Source organism: Cherax quadricarinatus, chromosome 88, assembly GCF_038502225.1.
Source record: "Cherax quadricarinatus isolate ZL_2023a chromosome 88, ASM3850222v1, whole genome shotgun sequence".
NCBI lineage: Eukaryota > Metazoa > Arthropoda > Malacostraca > Decapoda > Parastacidae > Cherax > Cherax quadricarinatus.
In genome coordinates, this window is record NC_091379.1 from 17,503,081 (window position 1) to 17,523,694 (window position 20,614).

At 40.9% G+C, this 20,614-nt stretch overlaps 1 protein-coding gene across 1 annotated transcript; it reads right to left on the bottom strand.

The window, feature by feature from the left end:
• Positions 1-9,773: 9,773 nt before the first annotated feature.
• LOC128698629 (nucleolar protein 58) lies at positions 9,774-19,907 on the bottom strand. Its single transcript, XM_053790972.2, has 3 exons — positions 19,392-19,907; positions 12,445-12,578; positions 9,774-10,093 (listed from the first exon to the last, which is right to left on the bottom strand). Exons 1-3 carry the CDS (start codon positions 19,905-19,907, stop codon positions 9,952-9,954), a joined length of 792 nt encoding a protein of 263 aa, XP_053646947.2. The 3' UTR covers positions 9,774-9,951.
• Between the last annotated feature and the right edge of the window lie 707 nt (positions 19,908-20,614).

Consider the following 20,614-nt stretch of genomic DNA (forward strand, 5'->3'; position numbering starts at 1 on the left):
GCCCTGACTTTGCTAGCTGTAAATAAAGCATTACCACATGTGTGCATGTGTGTGTGTGTGTGTGTGTGTGTGTGTGTGTGTGGGTGTGTGTGTGGGTGTGTGTGAGTGTGTGTGTGTGTGTGTGTGTGTGTGTGTGTGTGTGTGTGTGTGTGTGTGTGTGTGTGTGTGTGTGTGTGTGTGTGTGTGTGTGCGAGCGTGTGTGTGGGTGTGTGTGAGGGTGTGTGTGAGGGTGTGTGTGTGTGTGTGTGTGCGTGTGTGTGTGTGTGTGTGAGTGTGTGGGTGTGTGTGTGCGTGTGTGGGTGTGGGGGTGTGTGTATGTGTGTGTGTGGGTGTGTGTGTGTGGGTGTGTGTGAGGGTGTGTGTGTGGGTGTGTGTGAGGGTGTGTGTGTGTGGGTGTTGGTGTGTGTGTGTGTGGGTGTGTGGGTGTGCGTCCTTGTGTGTATGCATATATTTGTACGCTCGTGTGCACATGTCCGTGCGTGCGCCCTCGTGTGTGTATGTGCGCGCGCGCGCTAGTGTGGGTGTATGATCCACTTAATATTTGTATTTGTAACTCATTGCAATTGTGACCAGGTGTGGACGTGTCAGTGGTTCATTACTTTGTAATTTGTTCATGACTGTAACCATGTATAGGAGTGAAGCTGATTCATTACCTCTGTAACTTGCCATGATTAGTGACCAGATCTACCTGGAGTTCATTACCTTTGTAACTAGTTCAGCTATCATAACTTTGGGGTCCAGTCACTGGACCCATTATGTACCTTTGTAATCTTTTGACTACCGCCCACAGGATGGGTATGGGGTGCATAAAGATATTAAACTAAAGTGTGTGTGTGTGTGTGTGTGTGTGTGTGTGTGTGTGTGTGTGTGTGTGTGTGTGTGTGTGTGTGTGACTCAACAATCAATATTTGCACCAATAACTCATTACAGTTGTGACCGGGTGTGGAAGTGTGAATTGCTCATTACTCTATAATTTGTTCATGATTGTAGCCAAAGTATAAACGTAAGTAACCATTCTACAGAATTCATTACCTTTGTAACTTGTGAGCTCATTACCTTTGTGCCTTGTTCAGCTATCAAAACTTTGGGGGCCCAGTCCCTGGACCCATTACGTGCCTCTGTAATCTGTAAATACCTTTGTAACTTGTCATGATTGTGACCAGACTTACCTGGAGTTCATTACCTTTGTAAATTGTGAGTTCATTACCTTTGTAAATTGTGAGTTCATTACCTTTGTAAATTGTGAGTTCATTACCTCTGTAACTTGCTCAGCTATCAAAACTTTGGAGTCCAGTCCCTGGACCAATTATGTACCTCTGTAATCTTTTGACTACCACCCACAGGATGGGTATGGGGTGCATAATAAACATATTAAACTAACTAACTGTAACCATGTATAGTAGTGAGGCTGATTCATTACCTTTGTAACTTGCCATGATTGTGACCAGATCTACCTGAAGTTCATTACCTTTGTAACTAGTTCAGCTATCATAACTTTGGGGTCCAGTCACTGGACCCATTATGTACCTCTGTAATCTTTTGACTACCGCCCACAGGATGGGTATGGGGTGCCTAACGCCCACAGGATGGGTATGGGGTGACTACCACCCACACCATGGGTATGGGGTGACTACCACCCACACCATGGTTATGGGGTGACTAACCACCCACACCATGGGTATGGGGTACATAATAAACATTAAACTAACTAGGCCTCCATAATGGAAATGTACTTAAGAGATTCATTGAGAGAGGAAATACTGTTATATTGATAATGTTTGTTTTCTATTAAGCCAATTCTTTCATTATACTGAGAAACTAAGTACTATCCCAGGACTTCTATAATAGAACAAAACTCGTATAAACTTTCGATTTTAAGCTGGAATATTGCATCACTTAGGAACGGATTTCCTGACCTTCACCATAAAGTAACTACTGAACCCACTGATGCGTCTACAAGAGTGCAGAGGCCCTGAAAAATCTCAGCCCCCTAAATTGCCCTCATTTATTACATATAACCTCAAATCTATTAACTCTTGTGTTTAGTATACTAAAAAATGGCTTCCCCATCAACTTCTTGCAAATAAGAAAACGGAGGGACTTCATTACCATGGTGTTAGCGTCTTGTTCTTTCCAACTTTTTTAATGTTCTTCCTTCTTTTAAGTCCCTCTTTCGTTCTTATGAGGCTGCTCTCATTGCTACCAGGCGTCGTAAGAATCAGCTTCGCTTTTTGCGTCACTGTCTTACTCAACAAGTTCTGCCCCCTTCCTTCTCCCATTTTCTGAAACCCAACCCACTGGGCACTCCCTTTCCTGGCCATGCCCGTCTCCTACTTCAACAGCTCATCCTTTCTACGAAGTCTCAGGTTGAAGATGCCTTCTTTACTCTCCGTCAGCGTCAACATGCTCTCTTTGCTTCTCTTCCACAAGATCTCTGTAACCTTCTCTCTACCATTGCTTTTGACACTGTTCGCCTGAATTCCCAAATTCATTCCTCTAAACTACAGAATAAACTTCAACGTCTCATCTCAGCTAGCCCTTGGTCTAAATTCTCCCTCACTGACTGTGTTACTAACTTGTCTTCTGTCTCACTCTCTCAGTATGAGCTTGAACTTCTTGGTTTTGGCCTTTCCTTTGCCACTTCGCCTGCCCCTCGCGCTGGTATTGCTCTGATTACCTCTTTTGATTCTTTTCATCACTCACTCCCGTAATCTTCCTGACTTGTCCACCTTCCGTGGCGCTCTCCTTCCTGCTCTTGTTAGTCTGTTTTCAAAGAATCACCACCTTCCACGCCGTTACGAACTTGCCCTTTCTTCTCTTAATTAAATCCAATACCAACATTGTCACATTATCTTCTGACAAAGGTAATTCGGTAGTTATCCTTGATCGCGAGGATTACCTCCGTAAAGCTGATGTCTTGCTCTCTGACTCACGTACCTACACTCCTCTCTTTTCCAACCCTCTTGATCGCATTAAGAGAACTTTTAACAAGAAACTAAGGACTCTGTCCAACCTCTGTCCTCCTGACTGACCTTGTTCAACGTTTTCGTGTCATCTGTCCCTCTCTTCCCTGTTTCTATGGCCTTCCAAAAATCCATAAACCTGATATTCCTCTACGTCCTATCATATCCTCTAGAGGTTCTGTCTCTTATTCTCTTGCTTCTTGGTTGGCCAAAACCCTCACTCCCTTTCTTGGTACTTTTTCTCCTGCCCACCTCCGTCACTCTCAAGACTTCATTGAACGGGTTCGCTCTCTCCCGACCTGTAAGATGCTTAGTCTTGACGTTGAGTCCCTCTTCACCAATGTCCCTCTTGATGATGTCCTTGATTTTCTTAGAGAGAAGGCCCATGAAGGGTTTCTTCATCTCCCTATACCTACTGATGTCTTTCTTGATCTTATCCGCCTCTGCGTGGACTTTAATTCCTTTTCCTTCCAAGGTAAATATTATTCTCAATCCTTCGGTGTGGCTATGGGCTCTCCTCTCTCTCCTGTCCTTGCTAATCTTTACATGGAATACTTCGAGACTGTTCTTCCTACCATCGATGTGCGACCTTCACTCTGGATCTGCTATGTTGATGACATCTTTGCTCTGTGGCCTCATGACTCCAGTCTCTTTCAACCTTTTCTTGATGCTCTTAATAATTTTGCCCCTTCCATTAAGTTTAAAGCTGAAGGGGAATCTAATTCCTTGCTTCCTTCCCTTGATGTCCATGTCCACTGCTCATGTACAGGTTTTGCTTTTTCCGTTTACCGCAAACCTATGCACAGTGGTATGTACATTCACTACTTTTCCTATCATGCTTCCCCTTTCAAGAAAAGTGTTGTTATCTCTCTCTTTCTCCGTGCTCTCCGCATATGTGATCCTCAGTTCCTTCAAGCAGAAATTTCCACTCTTCATAATTCATTTTCCCGTCTTGGCTACCCTTCCCATTTCATAGACTCTGCCTTCTCACGTGCTAAACGTAATTTCTTCTCTCCCAAACTCTCTACTCCTGGGAACTCTTCTGTCCTCTGCCTTCCCTACATTTCCGGTCTTTCTAATCTCAACAACTCTCTCCGTCCCTTAGACATCAAATTTACTTTCCGCCAGACTAACACTCTTCGCACTAATCTCGTTCATACCTCTCCTCCCTCTACAGATGCTCCTGGTGTCTACTCTATTTCTTGTTCCTCCTGTCCTCTTCAATACTTTGGAGAAACTGGTCGATCTCTTTCTGACTGACTTAGGGAGCACAAAAATAGTGTTGGGCTTGCCGACACTAACAATGCTCTTTTCTGTCACGTCAGAGATCACAGTCATCCTATTGACTGGTTTTCTGCTAAAATTGTCTTCCCTACTTCCAACTTTAACAGTCGCCGTCTGGTTGAATCCTCTCTAATACACAACTTTCCTTGTATGAATCTTAGTCCTGGCTTCGTCTCTGTAGATGCCTTCCTCTCCCACTATATTGTAAATAACAAAAAAAGGCACAATACCGTGACTGGAATAATACACAAATAACCCGCACATAAGAGAGGAGCTTACGACGTTTCGGTCCGACTTGGACCATTTACAGTCACACTCCTGCCTATATATACCCATCCTGCTCTCGTTTTCGTTAGTGATTGTAAATGGCCCAAATCGGACCGAAACGTCGTCGTAAGCTCCTCTCTTCTATGTGCGGGTTATTTGTGTACATTGTAAAATGCTCCAAACTTCAGAACACCTGTGACAACCTGATTCCTTCTTTTTTCTTCTTCTCCCTCTTCCCCTTTCCTTTTTCTCCTTTGGGTTGCCTTTCTTCTGCCCTGTGTATTTGTTCCTTCTTTATTTACTTATTTGTTTTCCCCCTCTCTGTGTTCTTGCTCTTACCCTCTGTGGGCACCTAGCTCCATTATGAGTACCTAGCTCCCTTGCAGTGCTCCTCTTAGTATTTGACTGGCCCCTCCTACTCTTACCACTACTACTTTCTTCCCTCCACTACTACTACCACTTCCTGCCTATATATACCCATCCTCCTCTCCTTGTCCTACATGTCTTACCTTACCCTATTTTTTCAACAATTCTATAACTACCATTGTCGTAGAGTTGCGTCTTTGTGTCTTTGGTTTGTTTTATGCTCAGCAAGGAAGATCACTAACATTCCCTTCACTAACTCTGAGCTCGAAACAGCACTAATCAAGGGCAATTCTACGACGCCTGGTGAGGATGATATTACTTACAATATACTTAGATGGCTTTGTCGAGTACCAGGTACTCTTTACTTAAATTATACAACGTGAGCTATGCAACAGCCTGGTTGATCAGGCTCTGATCCACCAGGCCTGGTCACAGACCGGGCCGCGGGGGCGTTGACCCCCGGAACTCTATCCAGGTAACTGGTGAGCTTCCTCAATCATGGCCCAATCAGCAAAATGAATTTCGCCCAATATCTCTTACTAGCTGATTGTGTAAAACAATTGAGATTATTCTAAATTATATAATCAAAAAGAAGCGCTAAGCCACAAGGGCTATACAGCGTGATTATTCTAAATCATCTCAAGTACATTATTATTATAATCAAGGGGGAAGCGCTAAACCCGGAGGATTATACAGCACCTGGGGGGGGGTGGATGTGGAAGGCATTCAGGCTTAATTCGGGGAACTGGAGCACAGATCCAATTCCCTAAATCAAGAGCCCCTCACCAACATCAAGGAACCTTCCTTGAGGGGCATCTCATGTACAGACTCAAACAATTTCTGTCTTCCCGGTTGTATGGCTTCATGTATAGGATTTATTATTATAATCAAGGGGGAAGCGCTAAACCCGGAGGATTATACAGCACCTGGGGGGTGGATGTGGAAGGCATTCAGGCTTAATTTGGGGAACTGGAGCACAGATCCAATTCCCTAAATCAAGAGCCCCTCACCAACATCAAGGAACCTTCCCTGAGGGGCTTCATGTATAGGAGTGGGTGTTATTGTATAACTCTCTCACCCGGCACACTGACATCTCCCACAGTACTTCTTTTGGTCTTAAATCTGCATTATTACTATAATAAAAAAAGCGCTAAACCACAAGGGCCATTCAGCGCTTCTTAAATCTGCAATCATTAGTGAAATTGCCAGAATGGATGTAGGAAGATGGCTTCTCCGCTGATAATTAAAGGCTACCTGTCCAACATAGTCTTCTGTGTTGTTGCAGGGGCACAGAAGTGTAACTGAAGACTAAATTAGGAGCCCCACAGAGTTGTCCTCAGTCCCACCTTATTCACTATTCTAATTAATGCTTTACTAAATGCTACTCCTAGTAAACCCGATCATTAAATGATTATCTTTGTTAATGACATAATGATTCACTGTTCAACTGCCTCCCAGCATACATAAGAGAGATTACCAACAGACCCCTGGTTATCTTCAAGAGGGAGCTGGACATGCACATAGTCAGTACCTGATCAGCTGGGCTGTGGTCCTACGTCGGTTTGTGCGCGGCCAGCAGTAACATTCTGGTTGATCAGACCTTGATCCACCGCGAGACCTGGTCATGTACAGGGCCGCTGGGGCGTTGACCCTCAGAACACACTCCAGGTATACTCACCTGCAGATTCTCCAACACCCAAAACCTCCTTAATCATGTATTAGTCTCTACTGCGAAAATTAAGATACCTCGTCAACAGAGGTGCAGTCCGCAGGATCCAGTTACATGATGGGTCTTGACTACAATATGTAATTAGATACAGGTATCAAGTCTTCGAGGTCCCATTACTTGGACTTGTTTAACAAGACTGTCACCAATGCAAAGAACGACTGACAGCACTTAGATGGTTTTCATCCCAGGTATGATGCTAATGTTACAATCGTGAAAGTGATGTATATTGCTTATATTAGATCATTGGCTGATTATGCTCCACCACTACCTGCTCTTGTATCAGACTGGATGGAAGCTTGGACAGACTGGATGGATGCTTGGAGGACTGGATGGATGCTTGGAGGACTGGATGGAAGCTTGGACTGGATGGAAGCTTGGACAGACTGGATGGATGCTTGGAGGACTGGATGGATGCTTGGACAGACTGGATGGATGCTTGGACAGACTGGATGGATGCTTGGAGGACTGGATGGATGCTTGGAGGACTGGATGGATGCTTGGAGGACTGGATGGAAGCTTGGAGGACTGGATGGAAGCTTGGAGGACTGGATGGATGCTTGGAGGACTGGATGGAAGCTTGGACAGACTGGATGGAAGCTTGGACAGACTGGATGGATGCTTGGAGGACTGGATGGATGCTTGGAGGACTGGATGGAAGCTTGGAGGACTGGATGGAAGCTTGGACAGACTGGATGGATGCTTGGAGGACTGGATGGATGCTTGGACAGACTGGATGGATGCTTGGAGGACTGGATGGAAGCTTGGAGGACTGGATGGAAGCTTGGACAGACTGGATGGATGCTTGGAGGACTGGATGGATGCTTGGACAGACTGGATGGATGCTTGGAGGACTGGATGGAAGCTTGGACAGACTGGATGGATGCTTGGAGGACTGGATGGATGCTTGGAGGACTGGATGGAAGCTTGGAGGACTGGATGGAAGCTTGGACAGACTGGATGGATGCTTGGAGGACTGGATGGATGCTTGGACAGACTGGATGGATGCTTGGAGGACTGGATGGAAGCTTGCACAGACTGGATGGATGCTTGGAGGACTGGATGGATGCTTGGAGGACTGGATGGAAGCTTGGAGGACTGGATGGATGCTTGGAGGACTGGATGGAAGCTTGGAGGACTGGATGGAAGCTTGGACAGACTGGATGGATGCTTGGAGGACTGGATGGAAGCTTGGAGGACTGGATGGATGCTTGGAGGACTGGATGGATGCTTGGAGGACTGGATGGATGCTTGGAGGACTGGATGGAAGCTTGGAGGACTGGATGGATGCTTGGAGGACTGGATGGATGCTTGGAGGACTGGATGGATGCTTGGACAGACTGGATGGATGCTTGGAGGACTGGATGGATGCTTGGACAGACTGGATGGATGCTTGGAGGACTGGATGGATGCTTGGAGGACTGGATGGAAGCTTGGAGGACTGGATGGAAGCTTGGAGGACTGGATGGATGCTTGGAGGACTGGATGGATGCTTGGAGGACTGGATGGATGCTTGGAGGACTGGATGGAAGCTTGGAGGACTGGATGGAAGCTTGGACAGACTGGATGGATGCTTGGAGGACTGGATGGATGCTTGGAGGACTGGATGGAAGCTTGGAGGACTGGATGGAAGCTTGGACAGACTGGATGGATGCTTGGAGGACTGGATGGATGCTTGGAGGACTGGATGGAAGCTTGGAGGACTGGATGGATGCTTGGAGGACTGGATGGATGCTTGGAGGACTGGATGGAAGCTTGGAGGACTGGATGGATGCTTGGACAGATTGGATGGAAGCTTGGAGGACTGGATGGAAGCTTGGACAGACTGGATGGAAGCTTGGACAGACTGGATGGAAGCTTGGAGGGCTGGAATAACTGCACAACGAAGCAATGATGATTTTAAGCCTGCCCATAAATAAATAAGTAAATACTGATTGTACAGCAATGCAAGCAACCATACGACCTGTTTTTGTAATACTCATTTGTGCTTAATTGTTATCTGTTTACAATAATGTTTTACCACTGAATACTTCATTGCTTAGTTAATCTTAAGTTAATTTTAAGCCTGTCCGTAATGCTGTGCATTCAAGTGGCTTTGGCATGCTGCATTTAACTGTATTCTTTTGTACTTCTCTGTATCATGTTCAAATTAATAAATAAAATAAATCTTAGGGTATCATTGTACTGCCAAAGTTCTAAACATGCGGAAAGCACAGAAGAGCCCACCAAATCTTCATCAGCACTGGTGAACTCCTCCAGATGGATCATAAAAACAGAACTGATCTCCGTATGAACCAGATACACCATGTATGTCAGGTAAGATAACAGCGGCATTTCCCCGCTTCATGGAAAATTACTACAAAAAATTCTTAAATCACACCGAAAGCTTCCCAGTATGCCTCTTTCACCAATCCACTGGTGCAGCTGGTAGTGCTGCTGTTATAGTGATGGCTCTCATAAAGAAATTGGAGCACGCAATAACTGGGCCTCTACCCTTCAAGCTCCTTGCACTCAAACATGTCCATGTATTAGGCTGCCAGTACCAGATGCAGACCAAACTAAATGTAAACTTGGCCAGATGGACAATTATCATAACCTGCGTCATTATGTACTGGAATTGTGGAATTCAGAGACAACTTAGTTTTGTCCCAGGATACGATCCACACCAGTCGACTAACACAGGTACCCATTTTACTGATGGGTGAACATGATGTAAAACACGCCCAATGTTTCCATCCTTGCCAAGAACCGAACCCAGATCCTCAGCATGTGAAGCGAGAGCTTTTTGCCACCAGGCCACGGGCCTGGTGGCCCGTGCTGTTATTTTGAATGATAGTATCCAGGCTTCTGAGTGGCACACTTGTTTGTAAGTTATTGTAAATTAGTTTAGAATGAGAGTGTCCGGGTTCCTAAGTAGCACACTTGCGTTTGTAAGTTTAACCTCTGTTATTGTTTAAAAGCTCAGTAACTGATGAAATAAAACATTATTACAGACATTTTATTATGCTGAATGTATAACATATTTCCATTTTTTCCTAAGAGCCAACTTAATTATCATTGTATCACTGATCCAATAAAATAACTTAGTCTTGGTCAGCTTCTACTTATTGTGAAGCTGTGTATCTTCCGCAATCAATTCTTCTTCTTTAGTAAATCTTTGTCTTGCTAAGTAGTCTCTTTACTTATCTTCAATAACTAAAACTTTTCACTCAACACTGACAACTTAAAGCACTATAAAAACTGCATTTTCCAAAAAGTGTTACAAAAACGAGTTTTATTTCACCAGAACAAAAGTTGAAAAGAAATCAGTATAATGTTGGTCTTAATGTGTAGATGCTACAAGAGTTAAGACTTCTTAGGGGTGTTGAGAATGACTATCTTGTCAGCGTCTTGTAGGGCGCTCTTCTCGTGCTTCAGTGCCTCTTCATGGTCGTTAAGAGCAAGAACCTCCTCAAATATTGCTTCCACTTTCTTCCGGATATCACTCCTTTAGAAAAACAATTAAATTAGTAAAACATCACGAAAGATCAAATTACGGCAACAAAATATTTTAGTGGAGATGTCCTGTCTAAGGGCAATGTGTGGTGTAAATATTATGCAGAAAATTCGGAGTGTGGAAATTAGGAGAAGGTGTGAAGTTAATAAAAGTATTAGTGAGAGGGCTGAAGATGGGTTGTTGAGGTGGTTTGGTCATTTAGAGAGAATGGATCAAAGTAGAATGACATGGAGAGCGTATAAATCTGTAGGGGAAGGAAGGCGGGGTAGGGGTCGTCCTCGTAAAGGTTGGAAGGAGAGGGTAAAGGAGGTTTTGTGGGCAAGGGGCTTGGACTTCCAGCAAGCGTGCGTGAGCGTGTTAGATAGGAGAGAATGGTATTTGGGACCTGACGATCTGTTGGAGTGTGAGCAGGGTAATATTTAGTGAAGGGATTCAGGGAAACCGGTTATTTTTACATAGCCGGACTTGAGTACTGGAAATGGGAAGTACAATGCCTGCACTCTAAAGGAGGGGTTCAGGATATTGGCAGTTTGGAGGGATATGTTGTGTATCTTTATACGTATATGCTTCTAAACTGTTGTATTCTGGGAACCTCTGCAAAAACAGTGATTATGTGTGAGTGAGGTGAAAGTGTTGAATGATGATGAAAGTATTTTCTTTTTGGGGGTTGTCTTTCTTTTTTGGGTCACCCTGCCTCGGTGGGAGACGGCCGACTTGTTGAAAAAAAATTACAATGAACAATTTTTAATATTTATTTATAATTCTTTTTTGATTTAATAAAGTATTCTTGACCGGTAGGGTACATGTGATATATAGTCTTAAACACCACAAGCAGGTTAATAGGGTTCAAACCCACTGATCAAAATAAGCATCCCAAAAATACTATCCATATCTAGAGGATTTTTAAATTCGTACTAAAAAATATTGGACCAATCCTTGTACTATGTCCAGTACTATAAGAAAATTATTGTTATAATGATTTATTACATTGTGTACACTTGACATTTTCCACAGTGCATTTCCTGCAAGTATAGCCATATGAAGGTTTAAAAATACCAATAATTCACAATCAACATATATTCGTAACATCCTATGAAATGTCTTTTAACAGGCCCACGTAACATAACATTTGCCCATTTGGATCATAATGATTATATATGTTAGTACAGTATATATTAACCCAGTTCCGACAAGGCCACGCCAGCTGGAGATTCGTCTGTAAAAACTTGCATTTGTGGTCACATTGGTGATTATGCTAACCTTCCTATGGTGTATAAACATATCGAGTTGGATGAATCTTATTGTGGGTAGCTGGCCCAGTGACTAACGCGACGGTCTGGAGTTTTGAGACTCTGATCGCGGGTTCTAACCCCACCCGTGGTAGGGTTTGTTTGCAATCGAATCATTACGATTTCGTGAGTCATATTATTATTATTATTATATCTAACACTAGAACACATTGCTGGTTCGCTATACGTAATATTATCTCCATATTTCAAAGAAAGAAGCTTGGAATGATTCGCTTAAGAAAACTTCTCTTAAATCACATTTAAGGCCTCTATACTATAGCAGATACGTGTACAAGATGGTAGATCATTACATGGCTATCAAAATCTGCCACAAAGTATGTCAGGTAAAATGTTAGCAGTATTTTCAGACTGTCATCTCTTACAAGAACATTGATTATCTATCTCAGATAAACATCACATCCTGCATGTGCCACCAAACTTATATTCTTTATCTAGCTTCTAACTTACCGTCCACCTGACTTAAGTTACCCTCCACCTGACTTAACTAACTATCCACCTGATTTAACTAACCTTCCACCTGATTTAACTTACCCTCCACCTTGACATATAACTTACCCTCCACCTTGACATATAACTTACCCTCCACCTTGACATATAACTTACCCTCCACCTTGACATATAACTTACCCTCCACCTTGACATATAACTTACCCTCCACCTTGACATATAACTTACCCTCCACCTTGACATATAACTTACCCTCCACCTTGACATTTAACTTACCCTCCACCTTGACATATAACTTACCCTCCACCTTGACATATAACTTACCCTCCACCTTGACATATAACTTACCCTCCACCTTGACATATAACTTACCCTCCACCTTGACATATAACTTACCCTCCACCTTGACATATAACTTACCCTCCACCTTGACATATAACTTACCCTCCACCTTGACATATAACTTACCCTCCACCTTGACATATAACTTACCCTCCACCTTGATATACACTATCTACCTCACACTTCACTCCAGCTGACATACAGTACATTCACTATTCATAAAACACAATGTAACAAACTCACAAAAATGAGAAGAGAAAATTTGTTATGGCATTGTCTTCCAGCTCAGACAAGTCATCCTCCAGCTTGCCAATACTGTCAATGGTGGTATCCAGTGATATGTTGCTGCACTCTGCTTCTGAACTCTCAAGGTTTTCCTGCAAACAAAAAATCCAGACATGTACAGGCATCATAATAACAAAGCACTGTTACATCTTAAGAAAAATACACAATTCTAAAAGAATCTTAACCAAGATGATATAATGTTCACAAGAGTCATATGCAATGTTTGTGGCTTTCACAGAGATCCCACACAGAACATCACTGATAATGAAATACGGATCCCAGGGTACAACTTTTTCAGATGCGACAGGAAGAATAGGAAACAAACGGGAGTTGGCCTGTGTCACGGAGTCGCTCATTTACTCGGAATTACTAAAACCACAAATGATGTAGTAGAAGTTTTAGCAACTTCTCAACAATTCAAGGTGGCCCGTGGCCTGGTAGGCAATGCTTTTGCTTCGTACGCTGAATGTCCGTGGTTCGATTTCCGGCAAGGGTGCAAAAACTAGGCATGTTTCCTTACACCTGTTGTCCCATTCATCCAGCAAGAAAGTAGGTACCTGGATGTTATATATATATATATTTTTTTTTTCAACAAGTCGGCCGTCTCCCACCGAGGCAGGGTGACCCAAAAAAAGAAAGAAAATCTCCAAAAAGAAAATACTTTCATCATCATTCAACACTTTCACCACACTCGCACATTATCACTGTTTTTGCAGGTGCTCAGAATACAACAGTCTAGAAGCATACACATATAAAGATACACATCATATCCCTCCAAACTGCCAATATCCCAAACCCCTCCTTTAAAGTGCAGGCATTGTACTTCCCATTTCCAGGACTCAAGTCCGACTATATGAAAATAACCGGTTTCCCTGAATCCCTTCACTAAATATTACCCTGCTCACACTCCAACATACATATATATATATATATATATATATATATATATATATATATATATATATATATTATATAATATATATATATATATATATATATATATATAAACATATATATATATAAACATATATATATATAAACATATATATATATAAACATAAACATATATATATAAACAGAAAAATATATATATATATAATCATATATATATACATATATATATACATATATATATACATATATATATTATATATACATATATATATTATATATACATATACATATACATATAAATATACATATACATATAAATATACATATACATATACATACATATATATATATATATATATATATATATATATATATATATATATATATATATATATATATATATATATATATATATATATATATATATATATATATATATATATATATAGTCCCTCGCCCACAAAACCTCCTTTACCCCTTCCAGCCTTCCCGAGGACGACCCCCACCCCGCCTTCCTTCCCCTACAGATTTATATGCCCTCCATGTCATTCTACTTTGATCCATTCTCTCTAAATGACTAAACCACCTCAACAACCCCTCTTCAGCCCTCTAATACTTTTATTAACTCCACACCTTCTCCTAATGTCCACACTCCGAATTTTCTGCATAATATTTACACCACACATTGCCCTTAGACAGGACATCTCCACTGCCTCCAACCGCCTCCTCGCTGCTGCATTCACAACCCAAGCTACACACCCATATAAGTGTTGGTACTACTATACTTTCATACATTCCCTTTGCCTCCATAGATAACGTTTTTTGTCTCCACATATACCTCAACGCACCACTCACCTTTTTTCCCTCATCAATTCTATAATTAACCTCGTCCTTCATAAATCCATCCGCCGACACGTCAACTCCCAAGTATCTGAAAACATTCACTTCTTCCATACTCCTCCTCCCCAATTTGATATCCAATTTTTCTTTATCTAAATCATTTGATACCCTCATCACCTTACTCTTTTCTATGTTCAATTTCAACTTTCTACCTTTACACATACTCCCAAACTCATCCACTAACCTTTGCAATTTTTCTTTAGAATCTCCCATGAGCACAGTATCATCAGCAAAAAGCAACTGTGTCAATTCCCATTTTGTATTTGATTCCCCATAATTTAATCCCACCCCTCTCCCGAACACCCTAGCATTTACTTCTTTTACAACCCCATCTAAAAATATATTAAACAACCATGGTGACATTACACATCCCTGTCTAAGACCTACTTTTACTGGGAAGTAGTCTCCCTCTCTTCTACACACCCTAACCTGAGCCTCACTATCCTCATAAAAACTTTACAGCATTTAGTAACTTACCACCTATTCCATATACTTGCAACATCTGCCACATTGCTCCCCTATCCACTCTATCATATGCCTTTTCTAAATTCATAAATGCAATAAAAACTTCCCTACCTTTATCTAAATACTGTTCACATATATGCCTCAACGTAAACACTTGATCTACACATCCCCTACCCACTCTGAAACCTCTTTTCTCATCCGCAATCCTACATTCTGTGTTACCTCTAATTCTTTCAGTTATAACCCTACCGTACACTTTTCCTGGTATACTCAGTAAACTTATTCCTCTATAATTTTTACAATCTCTTTTGTCCCCCTTCCCTTTATATAAAGGGACTATACATGCTCGCTGCCAATCCCTAGGTACCTCCCCCTTTCATATATTTATTAAACAAAAATACCAACCACTCCAACACTATATCCCCCCCTGCTTTTAACATTTCTGTCATGATCCCATCAGTTCCAGCTGCTTTACCCCTTTCATTCTACGTAATGCCTCACGCACCTCCCCCACACTCACATCCTGTTCTTCTTCACTCCTAAAAGATGGTATACCTCCCTGGCCAGTGCATGAAATTACCGCTTCCCTTTCTTCATCGACATTTAAAGTTCCTCAAAATATTCTCAGCATCTACCAAGTACCTCCATCTCCCCATCTACTAACTCCCCTACTCTGTTTTTAACTGACAAATCCATTCGTTCTCTAGGCTTTCTTAACTTGTTTAACTCCAAAAAATTTTCTTATTTTCATTAAAATTCCTTGACAGTGCCTCTCCCACTCAATCATCTGCTCTCCTTTTGCACTCTCTCACCACTCTCTTCACCTTTCTTTTACTCTCCATTTACTCTACTATTCTTATAACACTTCTGCTTTGTAAAAACCTCTCATAAGCTAACTTTTTCTCTTTTATCACACCCTTTACTTCATCATTCCACCAATCACTCCTCATTTCTCCTGCACTCACTCTCCTATAGCTACAAACTTCTGCCCCACATTCTAATACTGCATTTTAAAAACTATTCCAACCCTCTTCAACCCCCTCACTACTCATACTTGCACCAACCCACCTTTCTGCCAATAGTTGCTTATATCTCACCCGAACTTCCTCCTCCCTTAGTTTATACACTTTCACCTCCCTCTTGCTAGTTGTTGCCATTTTCCTCTTTTCCCACCTACCTCTTACTCTAACTGTAGCTACAACTAAATAATGATCCGATATATCAGTTGCCCCTCTATAAACGTGTACATCCTGGAGCCTACCCATCAACCTTTTATCCACCAATACATAATATAACAAACTACTTTCATTACGTGCTACATCATACCTTGTATATTTATCATCTTCTTCATAAAATATGTATTACTTATTACCAAACCTCTTTCTACACATAGTTCAATTAAAGGCTCCCCATTTTCATTTACAGCAGGCACCCCAAAATTACCTACTACTCCCTCTACAACATTTTTGCCCACTTTAGCATTGAAATCCCCAACCACCATTGCTCTCACACTTGGTTCAAAACTCCCCACGCATTCACTCAACATTTCCCAAAATCTCTCTCCTCTACACTTCTCTTCTCCAGGTGTATATACGCTTACTATAACCCACTTTTCACATCCAACCTTTATTTTACTCCACATAATCCTTGAATTAATACATTTGTAGTCCCTCTTTTCCTGTCATAACTTATCCTTCAACATTATTGCTATTCCTTCTTTAGCTCTAACTCTCTATGAAACCTCTGGCCTAATCCCATTTATTCCTCTCCACTGAAACTCTCCCACCCCCATCAGCTTTGTTTCACTTAAAGCCAGGACATCCAGCTCTTTCTCATTCATAACATCCACAATCATCTCTTTCTTAACATTTGCACAACATCCACGCACATTTAGACTTCCCACTTTGACAATTTTCTTCTTATTCTTTATAGTAATTATTACAGGAAAAGGGGTTACTAGCCCATTGTTCCCGGCATTTTAGTTGACTTTTACAACAGCATGGCTTAAGGAGGAAAGATTCTTATTCCACTTCCCCATGGATATAAAAGGAAAAGTAATAAGACCAAGAACTATTAAGATAAAATCAAAGAAAACTCAAATGAGTGTGTATAAATAAACGTGTACATGTATGTGTAGTGTGACCTAAGTGTAAGTAGAAGTAGCAAGACGTACCTGTAATTTTGCATATTTATGAGACAGACAAAAGACACCAGCAATCCTACCATCATGTAAAACAATTACAGGCTTTCGTTTCACACTCACTTGGCAGGACAGTAGTATCCCCCTGGGTGGTTGCTGTCTACCAACCTACTACCATAAGGTAACAAGTACTACATACAGTGACATAAGGTAACAAGTACTACATACAGTGACATAAGATAACAAGTACTACACGGTGGTCCGGTGGTCTGGTGGCTAAAACTCCCGCTTCACACACGGAGGGCCCGGGTTCGATTCCCGGCGGGTGGAAATTCTGACACGTTTCCTTACACCTATTGTCCTGTTCACCTAGCAGCAAATAGGTACCTGGGTGTTAGTCGACTGGTGTGGGTCGCATCCTGGGGGACAAGATTAAGGACCCCAATGGAAATAAGTTAGACAGTCCTCGATGACGCACTGACTTTCTTGGGTTATCCTGGGTGGCTAACCCTCCGGGGTTAAAAATCCGAACGAAATCTTATCTTATCTCTTACATACAGTGACATAAGGTAACAAGTACTACATACAGTGACATAAGGTAACAAGTACTACATACAGTGACATAAGATAACAAGTACTACATACAGTGACATAAGATAACAAGTACTACATACAGTGACATAAGGTAACAAGTACTACATACAGTGACATAAAATAACAAGTACTACATACAGTGACATAAGGTAACAAGTACTACATACAGTGACATAAAATAACAAGTACTACATACAGTGACATAAGATAACAAGTACTACATACAGTGACATAAGATAACAAGTACTACATAGTGACATAAGGTAACAAGTACTACATACAGTGACATAAGGTAACAAGTACTACATACAGTGACATAAGGTAACAAGTATTACATACAGTGACATAAGGTAACAAGTACTACATACAGTGACATAAGGTAACAAGTACTACATAGTGACATAAGGTAACAAGTACTACATACAGTGACATAAGGTAACAAGTACTACATACAGTGACATAAGGTAACAAGTACTACATACAGTGACATAAGGTAACAAGTACTACATACAGTAACATAAGGTAACAAGTACTACATACAGTGACATAAGGTAACAAGTACTACATAGTGACATAAGGTAACAAGTACTACATACAGTGACATAAGGTAACAAGTACTACATACAGTGACATAAGGTAACAAGTACTACATACAGTGACATAAGGTAACAAGTACTACATACAGTGACATAAGATAACAAGTACTACATACAGTGACATAAGGTAACAAGTACTACATACAGTGACATAAGGTAACAAGTACTACATAGTGACATAAGATAACAAGTACTACATACAGTGACATAAGGTAACAAGTACTACATACAGTGACATAAGGTAACAAGTACTACATACAGTGACATAAGGTAACGTACTACATACAGTGACATAAGGTAACAAGTACTACATACAGTGACATAAGATAACAAGTACTACATACAGTGACATAAGGTAACAAGTACTACATACAGTGACATAAGGTAACAAGTACTACATACAGTGACATAAGGTAACAAGTACTACATACAGTGACATAACATAACAAGTACTACATACAGTGACATAAGATAACAAGTACTACATACAGTGACATAAGGTAACAAGTACTACATACAGTGACATAAGATAACAAGTACTACATACAGTGACATAAGATAACAAGTACTACATACAGTGACATAAGATAACAAGTACTACATACAGTGACATAAGGTAACAAGTACTACATACAGTGACATAAGATAACAAGTACTACATACAGTGACATAAGGTAACAAGTACTACATAGTGACATAAGGTAACAAGTACTACATACAGTGACATAAGATAACAAGTACTACATACAGTGACATAAGGTAACAAGTACTACATACAGTGACATAAGATAACAAGTACTACATACAGTGACATAAGGTAACAAGAACTACATACAGTGACATAAGGTAACAAGTACTACATACAGTGACATAAGGTAACAAGTACTACATAGTGACATAAGGTAACAAGTACTACATACAGTGACATAAGGTAACAAGTACTACATACAGTGACATAAGGTAACAAGTACTACGTAGTGACATAAGGTAACAAGTACTACATACAGTGACATAAGATAACAAGTACTACATACAGTGACATAAGGTAACAAGTACTACATACAGTGACATAAGATAACAAGTACTACATACAGTGACATAAGGTAACAAGAACTACATACAGTGACATAAGGTAACAAGTACTACATACAGTGACATAAGGTAACAAGTACTACATAGTGACATAAGGTAACAAGTACTACATACAGTGACATAAGGTAATAAGTACTACATACAGTGACATAAGGTAACAAGTACTACGTAGTGACATAAGGTAACAAGTACTATATATAACAAAATATGTAAACATTGTTTACCTCTTCAGCAAATCTTAGTTTTTCTACTTTATTCATAACATCCATTAGGTCTTTCTTCTCTGTGTCTATCTCCATCTGCTCCTTCTGTTCTTCCTCTATCTTCTGTTCCAGCTCTTGTTTCTTCATCTGATTCATCTTTTCTATCTTCATCTGCTCCAGCTCTTCTTTATTTCTCTTCACCTGCTCCAGTTCTTTCTGAATCTTCTGTTCTATTTCTTCTAGCTTCTGCTCCATCTTTTCTACCTTCGTCATCTCCTTTTTTGTTTTCATCTGCTCCAGCTCTTCTTTCTCTATCTTTATTTGCTCCAGATCTTTCTGTATCACTTGCTCCATCTTTCCCATCTTCATCTGCTCTGGCTCGTCTTTCTTCATGTCTTCTCCCATCAAGTTATCCACCTTACCTTTCTCTTTTATCTTCTCTATTAATTCATCTTTATCATCCACTTCTTTGCCCTCTTTCTCTTCTTTCTTAGTTGTGGTGTTGGTTTCCTCACTGTAAGATAGAAGTCTCAGCATTAGTTTTTTTTTTTTCAACAAGTCGGCCGTCTCCCACCGAGGCAGGGTGACCCACCGAGGCAGGGTGACCCACCGAGGCAGGGTGACCCACCGAGGCAGGGTGACCCGCCGAGGCAGGGTGACCCGCCGAGGCAGGGTGACCCAGCGAGGCAGGATGACCCAAACAAGAAAGAAAATCCCCAAAAAGAAAATACTTTCATCATCATTCAAGACATTCACCTCACTCACACATAATCACTGTTTTTGCAGAGGTTCCCAGAACACAACAGTTTAGAAGCATATACGTATAAAGATATACAACATATCCCTCCAAACTATTTATAAAATTATTAACATAGCATAGACTAACTTCTTTCAGCATCTGCAATGTTTGAAGAAATCCCAAGTGGCTTTCCTGTTTGGTGTCGCACAACACACTAAGTTAATGTGTGTCATATATTGATTCTCAAAATTTGCTGATGAGAATTTGGTGGCATTGAAAATTGGGTTGGTCAAATGTTTGTTAGTGGGATGAATTGTAAAGGACCTGCCTAGTATGGGCCAACAGGCCTGCTGCAGTCTTCCTCCTTTCTTATGTTCTTATGAATATTCTTTATAATAATAATAATCTTTATTTCTACCAGTACATGTACAAGGTATACAGACCATAGCTGACATACTACTATGTAGGAAATCCCTTTGCATTTTAGGAAAATTAGGTCAATTTT

Coding starts and splice junctions, on each gene's coding strand:
- LOC128698629 (XM_053790972.2), bottom strand. CDS start 19,907: ATGCTGAGACTTCTATCTTACAGTGAGGAAACCAACACCACAACTAAG. Junction 12,579..19,391: donor AACTAAGATTTGCTGAAGAG/GTAAACAATGTT, acceptor TTTTGTTTGCAG/GAAAACCTTGAGAGTTCAGA. Junction 10,094..12,444: donor AATTTTCTCTTCTCATTTTT/GTGAGTTTGTTA, acceptor GTTTTTCTAAAG/GAGTGATATCCGGAAGAAAG.